This window comes from Phoenix dactylifera, unplaced genomic scaffold (genome assembly GCF_009389715.1).
Source record: "Phoenix dactylifera cultivar Barhee BC4 unplaced genomic scaffold, palm_55x_up_171113_PBpolish2nd_filt_p 000873F, whole genome shotgun sequence".
Lineage (NCBI taxonomy): Eukaryota > Viridiplantae > Streptophyta > Magnoliopsida > Arecales > Arecaceae > Phoenix > Phoenix dactylifera.
In genome coordinates, this window is record NW_024068236.1 from 26,529 (window position 1) to 36,865 (window position 10,337).

Consider the following 10,337-nt stretch of genomic DNA (forward strand, 5'->3'; position numbering starts at 1 on the left):
TCTTGTTCAGGACCTCAGGTCCTCCTCCTAGACCTAGTTTGTTTGTGCAGTTTATTTCCTTCTGGATAAAATAGAGAACACAACCATGTCTTGTATTTGACTCTCCTTTCATTACTAATCCTTCTCAAGCTTGCAAATAGTATTCAATGATTCTCCCTATTGGAAGCTCCACTAACTCATCTGGATCACCATTCAGGAACTCATTCTTTCATGCATGACCTTCATCCAACAAATTTATCTTTACGGATTTGCCTCTCGAAAGGTCTTGTGGACTTGCACTCCCGAGGTGGAGTTTATTTTTTAAGTTGTATGCTCCCTTCTTGATCTTCTAAGTGGAAATTATACTTTAGGGGTTTGTTTCCTTTGTCAATCTCTTCGTTTGGCAGACCATCACTGCCAATAGCATTTTCCTATATTTCTCCACCACCTTTAGCATATGATTACGGAAAAGTAGGAGTAAAAACTTAAGCCTCATCTATTTTTTGCCTCCTTTGCTTTGTTCCTTCAGTTGAATGGGAGGGTCAGGGCCGGCCAGTGCTATTAAGAAGGAATCATGATCTGAAGCCTCATTACCTGTACACTTAAATGATGTTCATTTGCCTGTAAAAAAAGTCTGGCTTAATAGTTTATGGTAGGTACTCATATTTCTTCTCTGAGAAACATGTAAACTCATATATTATCTCAAAAAAAAATGTTCCTTTAGCCTTCAAAAGATGAATCATGCCATGTTCTATTAGAAAGGGCTATACATAATACATGCCCATACCATACATAGTCCAGAAAGAATAACATAAAAAAAATCTTCAGCAAAGAACAAAAATAAGCTTATTGAAGCATCTAATTGTCCACTCAGTTGCAGACGATGATGTAAAATTTACAGACAATGTATGAAACATCTGTTAGCATCACTGGTGTCAAAACTCGAGTACTATTGTATGATAACCAACCATTGCATTTGATTGTATACTGGGGATGAGATTTCAAGCTGTTGGCCTCATAGTCCTTTCTTGATGTAGTGGAAATTCATTTCAGATGGCAAGCATGAAGCAGTTCAGAAAATATTAAGAGTTGGGCAAGAGCCTGCCGTTGTACATCTTGTCCAGTAATTTTCGTGCATCAGGTCTTCGGAGCATCCCCTTATTATTGGGCAAACCTGTCCCTAGACACACTGGACATACCAGCTTTCCGCGACCTACACCATCATAAGATACACATGTGTCAAGTTCATCCTTGAATTATTGAAATATTAAACACCACAATGGCTTGGTCATTGTTACTTATTAGTAATAGTGGCCAAGCTCACTAGTCATACTTGAATTGTATGATCCAAATGAAGCAGGTAAGTTAAAATGTTGAATGCCTTGAAGAAAATAACAGTCCTAGATTTGAATGTTTGAATAAATAGAATTTACTTTACAGTTACATAAATTCTACTCTCCATAGATGGTACTAGATACTCATCTATGTAGCAGATAAATAACATAAAAGAGACTCATACCCTTAAGAAAGGTTTCCACAGAAGTAAAACCAAAAGCACTCCATAGCCTTTCAGATTTATCTAAGAAAAACCTCAGAAATTTATCTTTTCTAACAAATGGATACTTTGATGGATCAAACCTTGGTCTGCAATGCCAATCCATCCACATAGGATAAGGATGAAAGCTATGTTTTATGCAGTGCTTCAGTAGAATGGAACATCCTAACATTTTCTTTAAAATAATTATGATTAAACTCTCATAATAAAACATATTCTCAGCAGACATCCAACCGATTGGACATTCAACTAAGGTTATTTTTAGAAATATGATCCTTGAGTGCACCCACCTTTCTTAGATCTATCTTCCTTCTTTATAAGATAGAAATAATAGAAGTGTTCCAACCAAAAGTAGGATTACCTTTATCATCTGATATAAAGTTAAATATCTTGATCTTAAATAATATCACAGCCATCCATGCTGTTCCTCATGTTCAAGGCACATGCTCAGTATCATTCTGTAGCCATGTAGACAACAACTATTGGTATGTTTTATGAGATTTGATGCATTAATAACCATAGAATTTTTCTTTTTCCCTTTCTTTTCTTCATGGTCATAGACAACCACCTGATGCTGCATAAACAACCAACATTCTTGCAAGCAAAATGTTGGCTGGGTTAAGCTGAACAAACTGACAGATCTAGTCATGCCGACAATCCAAGGTGGGCCTGGTTTAATTGTTATATCTGATTGGTGGTTGTTTATTGCTGGAGGAGCTAGGGGATACCTACCGCCAGCCAGTTGGTCTCAGAAACTTGGACTGTGAGGAAAAGATTACATAAACCTGATGACCTAGGCCTTCGTGATGTGATACTTGGAAGTTGGAAGTGACTTCCTCACACTTGTGAGCAGCCTACATGGGTTGAGCAGGTCTCTTGGAGGGACTAGCGCTTTAATTGAGGATTCTTAAGGCTTTATGTTGCCAGTTCACTCACTAGAGAATTGTGTAGGGAGTGTAGCAACATAGAGTGTAGCAACATGGACTGGATTGGACTATATTGTATTCTGACTTATCTACCACTCTGATCTAGCAGTTGTAAGTTGTAACTGTGGCTAGGAAAGTCATTTCCTTATTAAAACAAAAAAAAAAGAGGAAAATGCAGTAACACATGGAACAAATCATATAAATGCAGTAGCAAAGACATACCATAACAGTTTGGGCACTCAGTAAACTCATAAACATCTTTTGCTCGCTTTCTGTTGAGAGCTTTCCACTTACCTGTGCCACCACACATGTCACCTGAATCAAAGCAAGTGAACTGTATCATCAGAAAAAGTTCTATAAGCGTGTCAAGAGCTACATTTTCCAAATCAAGCCCACTTCATTATATTTGGAATATTCATCCGAAACCAAAATAGTGTCCTAGTCCAACTATGATGCTAGTTGGGCATCCAACTAGTGGCTGGCCTTGCACATAGGAGCAGCAAAAAAGGGTGGAAAATTGTTAAATCACATAGAAGAGTTAAAGAGAAGTACGGCACCTACAGGTTCTTCTCCATGAAAAAAGAGAGGAAGAGAGAGGAAAAAGTTTGATCTAAAGCACTAGATCCCTACTGCAGCGAAGCATCCCTTTGCCTCATAGTTGTTCGAGATTCGGGTCCAAGAAAAACCTCAAGGGTTGTGCACATGGATTGATGCAGCTGTGGATATTAAAGCTTAAAGGATTGTATATTTTTACAGTCTCAGTATTCCAAAATGATAAATTCAACTCCAGAATCACATCATGCCTTGGGAAAAATTCTTTAAACTCTCTAAGCACGTTTTTTATGCATAAGTATTCATGAATAACATCCTTGTCTTCCGATGCAATCACCTTGATGGATTTCCATGTCCATCACATGAACATTCATGACTCATTGCCGGAAGACATCATTTCCTCACAACAACATGATTGCTATTTCAATTCTCAATGATAAAGAATATATACAGGATCCTTTTCTAATATTATTTTTTTCCATTTCTCTCTAAGAGCTTGCTTCTAAAATGCTAATCCAAGAGTTGATATGCAGAACACTCATGTCACAATTGGCTCTGATATGCAGAAGGGCTTACAGTCATTAGAAATAAATGAACTGCTTACGTGAGTCTTAACTAGTTTGTTGCATAATAACTGAATCAAAATCAAACAGAATCCTGACAAAAACCATAAATAAGAAAGGAAAAAAAATAAAGGAGCAGATTCCTTACATATTATAGCACCAGTGCCCCCACAATTCCGGCAAACGGCTTTTTCTTTCCCAGACGACCCATCCACCATGTCCAAGGCGATTCCATTAGGCGGACAAATAGAGAACACTGAAGCATTTAATAATGCTAGATTTGCACACAAACATGCAAGACATTTACGCCTTGAAGGCAGAAGGCGATTCCTCTGCATAAGAAAGCAGGACATTATTAATGCAAAAATTGTTTCGTAAAGCTTTAGAATGATGCAGTTCTTGAAAGACATGTAACAGAAATAATACATCTTCTAGCATCCCTAATGTGAAATGCCCATTTTGTTTGCATGCATTTGCTGTTTAATTGGTATTTGACCCATAACACCTGCTTTGTCTCTGGGTATAATCAGTGAAATTTAAATCAGAACTGCACATATTGAACTCATGTAATTTAATTTCCTCATAACATGTTAAAGTATTGCAACTGCATTCACAATTTCACATAGTAATGAAATAATCTGTATGTTAGAAAGTTGCTCCTTCTCAGATGCTACAGTTTATAACTTCCAAAAGAAGTTGGTACACCATAAGCCACCAAAAGTATAATCACTCCATATCCCATCAAAATTGTTTATACATACACTTATGTTCATTAACCTTGATAACATAACAAATGGCTAATACCCACTGCAGATGAATTTGAGGTGCGAAGAAACTGGAAATTGACTAATGAAAACTTATTTCAAAAAGACAAGAAAATTCATAGATTTGGGCATGTTGTACACAGAATTGTTAGATCCAGATATACCCATTGTAAGTATATTATGGTCAAGACAAGTGATATAAATAAAAACGAGCAAAGTTGCAAACATTTAAGTTAGCTCTTCAGAATTTTTCCAGCCAAATAATATTACTAATAATCTACAGCATTAATCCATGTAATACTTATAGAAAGTAACCAAATTCAATCGACCGATCTTGTAATAGAAAAGACAAATGTAAAAAAAAAAAAAAACAATTTAAAGGTTCTTACATTAAAAGCAGCATGATAATGTCAAAGAAGGACAAATCATTTCCATCAAGATTCTAGGAAGTGATTGCAACAGCAGTAGGCAGTCAAGCTCAGAATTGTCTAAGATTGGAGCATGGACAAGTTCATAGAACAAGTTGAGCATTCCATGGTGGACTCTTCAACTAAATTTCTACATTAGAAATAAAATTGAGCATATTGTTTGTTAAAGCTTCCATCAATGAAACTTGTTCTATATACTTAGAACACATTATGTACTTAACTAACTAGAGGGATGATTATTTTTATGTCAAATTATATGCGATACCCTTCAACTTCTCTTTCACTTTATCTTCTCTTCAGCCTCTTCATTTTCTTCTATTAGATATGATTGCATGGAAATAATTCTGCTACCCAAAGTTCTTCATCCAGGTAAGAGAATCCGTTTCAGAAAATGTGTGATGAGTTGGATGCATGTAGACACTTGGGCACTTATCAAATTGCAGCTTCTAAAGATGGGTGAAGAGTTGGAGTTGTTGGACCTTTCAAGTAATAAGTTAACCCACCAAAATGATACTAGAAGGGGTTTTTGTTGTTTCTGGAACTCGATAAAAGATGTAGATATTAAAGGAACTTTGGAATGTCGAATTTCCTGTATCCTCGATCTAATTTTGGAGTCTGGATGTTTATCTTGAAAAAATTTAACGAATAATATATTTAAACATTTCCAGTTATACAATATAAAAATTAATAACAAATAATATCTCTAATCATCTTTCTTCTGTTGCCTATCTCTGATTGCCAGTTTTGATTTTTCTGAGCAAAAGGGAGGGGAACCCACCCAAAGTAAATTAGCCAGGGCAAAGTACTTGGGGATGCACCACAACCTGGAACCTCCTCCAAATGGAGAATGGTTGTGATTATTACAGCATTGGAGGTTCATTTTTTTGGTGTGTAAGTTCAATTGAACTTTTTGGTGCTGAAGACTTAGATGAACATAACATCCAGATATGTCACAGAAGTGGAAAAGGTATTAGATGTAACTGCTTTAGTTCTAACAAGCATTCAGAATGTTCAGCAAAGTCTATATGCTTGAAAGGTTGATTTTCTAGTTGAAACAATCACCCATACATGTTTCAAAATGATTTTTGAGGGTAGTTGTCGTCCCTGGTTCATTTGTGTTCAGTCTCAACATTACCATCTCCTGAACCAGCTTTTCATATAGGTAGTTTATATGCATAGCAGAGGTAATAATGAAAAAGGGAGTTGAAGAAAAGATGTTTGCTACCTTGTAAGTAACATTTCCACAGAAAGACAATCCTGAAGATGAAGTTAAATGGTCCTAGATAGTTATTGATATACCTCAATGTAAGTATGATTGATTTGTTCTCTAAATTATAAATATAAGATATAACAAATGGCAGCAAAGTCAATCAACCACCTAGGACTCTAGCATACCTGCCAATTGATATGACTATAAAGCTAAAGTGATCAAGGAGAAATTCAGAATGATTTGAGAAAGACATTGAAAACTTTCAGTGAATGCATTTATATGGCAGTCACAAAACCCAACCTTGCATTTGTGATCGACATAGCTTGCTGATCTGAAAATCATCTAATGCTATACATCTTGATGCAGCCTTATACCACGCATGGTACCTTATGAGTTCTTCAGAACGTAGAATCTTCAGCAAAAAGTATGCTCAACACATTTAATGGACACTAAGATGCCATTTAAATGGTTCTCTAATTGGAAACTTACTTCAGTTGCTTGATGCACATTCATAAGTATACAGATAGCTGAAGTGATGTGGTTGCTAGATATATTGCCAAAGGTAAGTATTTTGTTATAGCTCACACCACAGGTGACTTGATATGGTTGAAGACTCTCATCATAGTAATCAGCTTTTAAGTAACAGAACCAGTGAGGCCGCAACATTCTAATTATTTTAATTTGGTTTCTCATACTGCTATCATACTCATAATTGTAAGCCTCCGAGGGATCTCCTTTAATAAATTCATGCAGGAGCCAGCTCCTTGGGACATGATTCTCTAAAAGGCCAGCAACCGCTCTCTAAGGATTCAGAGAGTGCAGTAATTTCCCTGAACATAGTACAGATTAGGCCTGGAGAGTTCACTTAGAATCTGATTTTAAGGAGATTTCGCAAGTTTCAATCATGTTTGTGCTTGTTGTCATCATCATGTATATTTAGTACATTTAAGATTCCTAATCAGAGTCCAAGATATTATTAAATATGACACAAAGCATGTAAATCTAGCACGGTGACAAGCAAGATTCGCCGTACTAGTACCGAACCCCATACCGGTGCCACACTAGTATAGGTGTTCCGAGTGTCGGTACGGTATGCTATGCGGTATGCCAGGCGTACCGACATTGGCGTACAGATACCGGTACCTATCGGTACAGGTACGATACGCTCGGTACCGACCGGTACAGCATACCATGACTGACAAGTAAATAAAAACTTTTGTTTGCACATGGCAGGTTACTGATCAAAAAGGGTCCAAATTTAATCCTAGTGCATATTAACCCAATAACTGGCTTTCACTTTCAAATATACAACATGCTGCAAGAAGTATATTGCTTCAAGTAGTATCTCAAATATGAAAATGTCACCTTAGAAAGCCTAGGTTCATCACCCATTGGTTGAAGAAAAAAAATAAATATAAAATTACAAATGATTATTCAGCCGAAGACACACTTTCCAATATCTAAATTAGATTCAAGCATCACAAACATGAACACTGATTGCTATTTCTCCTGCTGATCATAAATTTGCTTTTGTAAGAAAGGAGAAATATCGACCAAATTTTGCATATTTCAGAAGTATCTACGCAAATGCACATACAGTGATATTTTCAAATAGGACAGATGCAGAGAAAAGGCAAAGACAAATAAGATGAAAAACAGCCATTGTTAAGGAATTTGAAAAAGCACAAAAATACATCATATGCAACCTTCAGGTTTTCTGTGTTTGACGAACACTCAGAGTTGCTCTGCTTCCTGCTGTCATCTTCCAAATTGGAGCTGTCACAATGTCCAGCTGACACTGATATGGCTAGCATTAGCGTACCAACAGGATAAAGCACATCAGACCAATTAAAGATTGTTTTGCTAACATAGTTATTACTATAAGACATGTATGGAAAACAGCTATTCAAGGAAGAAATAAACAAAATATTTTCTTGAGAGTTGATGAAACCAAAAGTAGAAAGACTATACCAAGCAGTTTTAAATATTTGAACACCTAAGGAGAATCCAGAAATTATAGATTCTATGATAGAAATTTGCAAGGCATCTTAACGCAAGGGCTTTGAGAACCCACTAACTTTCAAGTTCTAGACATGCATTAACAAACACCAGCAGATAACAGACGCCCTTGAATTGATAAGAATAAAAACAGCCTCAATGCCTTGACTTGCAGTTAGCAATGAATCTCAAATTTACAAGAATACCATGTTTTGATCATTTTAGTATATTATTAAGAAATACTAGGAAAAGTTCTCTTATTTATATTTGCAGCCTTCATATGTAAAATAGTTTGCAGCCATCAAGGATAAAATTTCCAAATTACAGTGTTTAAACTTTAAACTACCCCATGCATAAGCATAGAGGCAAAAGCACTTATAGACGTAACTACGACCCAACTAGCTGTATTCCCAGCATTTAGAATTAAGATTCGATTCCATCCTTATGTTTAGCTTCTACCGCAAGGCACATGGGTTTTTAATGCTTTTTCAAAACTTTCCCATCAATTTTATCTAAGCAACCATATGTCTTTCTCTCCTCCTTCTCAATTCTTCAATATAAACCCAAGGACCTTATCAAGGCTTAATTGCACAGTCACATACCAAAATATCAGTTTCTCCACCACTTCATCCTTTTTGGGTTAAATTCCTACAATTCTCCAATCTAGGACAATTCTTCCTACTGTAACAGATTCACCACAAGACACTTGTATCTGCAATGTGTTCCTAAGCTTCTCTATTGTACAACATCATAGTACTTGAAGAATCTTCCCTCCTTCAGAAAAAAGATCCTCCAAGCAAAACATGACTCCACACTTCTTTATATTCAGAATATAATACCAAACACACATTCGAATATGCACAGCATGCTTAATCTCAAATATTTAGAGATGGTTTATAACTTGTTCGTGCCTACTGAAAAATAAATTCATTGCAAAATAAAGATTTTTCAATTTATTGTCATTTCTACCTAAGTTATATTATCTCCCTAAATCCTTTTTTAACCATTTAAGATGCATCCAAGGTCATGGCCTTGTTAAGAGCAACTAAGATCTCCACTGCTTATGAACTGACCATCATATCAAATTCTCAACAACCGTTTATATATTTGGTGATGGTCATAGATTTGTTTCGCACGTTCCATTTTGACTTTCATTCCTAGTATATCATGTGCCCACATGCACTACATTATTTGTACTTATCTTATGTGCCTAAATTCATCTTGTTTCTCAATGTCCCCTCATATCCATGCAAGCAAATACTCAATCACCTCTTGTTTTGATAAAATCCTTATAGGATTTATCATCTAGATAAGTTGTTTCAAGGAAAAATTCAAAATAAGCACCTTCACACTGTGTTGCATGCAGAATATGGCATGAAGTCCTCTTAATCCAGGCAATTGAACCCATCTCTCTCATCAAACCCAAGACTCGATCAGTGAAGAATGGTTGATTGTGCAAGGAATGCTACATGCGAGACGTTTCATAAACAAGAGGCTCAACATGGAAGAATCAATTGTGCGCATCTCAATCCACCAATCACCCAACGAATGTGAAGTCCTCCTTGTTGATTCATTATTTGTATCTTATCATAGAAAATTTTTCATTCATGAGGTTGCAAAGAAGGTGCGACAAAACTTCAGATGGGGAACCAAAAGAAACTACTAAAAAGAGAAAAAGAAAGAAATCATTTAAGAACTCTTGGAAAAGCCAGTGAGCACAGAAACCGCAAAAAAAATCACAAGGAAAAGAAACTACTAGTACGACGGAGCGGTCATGACGCATCGAGCAAGCTCCATAAACTCAAATTCCTTGCGGCTGAAAAAAAATCCGGTAGTAGCGAAGAGTAACGAACTAACCTCTACTTCTGGAGCTGCTTCTACCGTTGGGCGTGCTGCGAGAGATGGCTGGTGGGAGCGCAGACGAGAGGAAGACGGGGCAACTGCTGCCCATTTCTACTCTCTCTCTCTCTCTGTGTCTCCGTCCCCCACCTCCTCATCCGGCGGTCAGCCACAAGAAGGTAACGGGTCGCGACTTGATCCAAAAGCTACGAGATATTCAAAAACCCGTCTGATTAGCTATTTTCCACCAAACAGCAGCATAGATTGCTTTCGCTCCAACACGCCGGCACGTGTCTAAGATAAGATTTGGTGTAGCTCCCACCAACAAAAATAGGAATTATGTAGACTGCTTCATATTCCTCGGATGTTTTTTTCTGGTGATTCCTCGGATGAGTTCACAGTGGGCCAGCGTAACCTAAATCTACGCAATTACATCAACCACCGATTTCTTGTGGGATTCATGATCTAGCATCTTTTGAGTAACAAGCGTATCCAACATTGCATTAGACCAGCAACTTGTCCA

At 36.8% G+C, this 10,337-nt stretch overlaps 1 protein-coding gene across 2 annotated transcripts; it reads right to left on the reverse strand.

The window, feature by feature from the left end:
• Positions 1-698: 698 nt before the first annotated feature.
• On the reverse strand, positions 699-9,993 carry LOC103706761 (protein PHOTOSYSTEM I ASSEMBLY 2, chloroplastic). Of its 2 annotated transcripts, none has more exons than XM_008790973.3 (5): positions 9,833-9,993; positions 7,684-7,775; positions 3,724-3,907; positions 2,683-2,775; positions 699-1,192 (listed from the first exon to the last, which is right to left on the reverse strand). In XM_008790973.3, exons 1-5 carry the CDS (start codon positions 9,924-9,926, stop codon positions 1,062-1,064), a joined length of 594 nt encoding a protein of 197 aa, XP_008789195.2. In that variant the 5' UTR covers positions 9,927-9,993; the 3' UTR covers positions 699-1,061. The 2 variants fall into 2 exon arrangements, with proteins under 2 accessions (XP_008789195.2, XP_008789194.2); XM_008790972.3 differs by having other exon boundaries at positions 7,684-7,784.
• Positions 9,994-10,337: the final 344 nt, after the last annotated feature.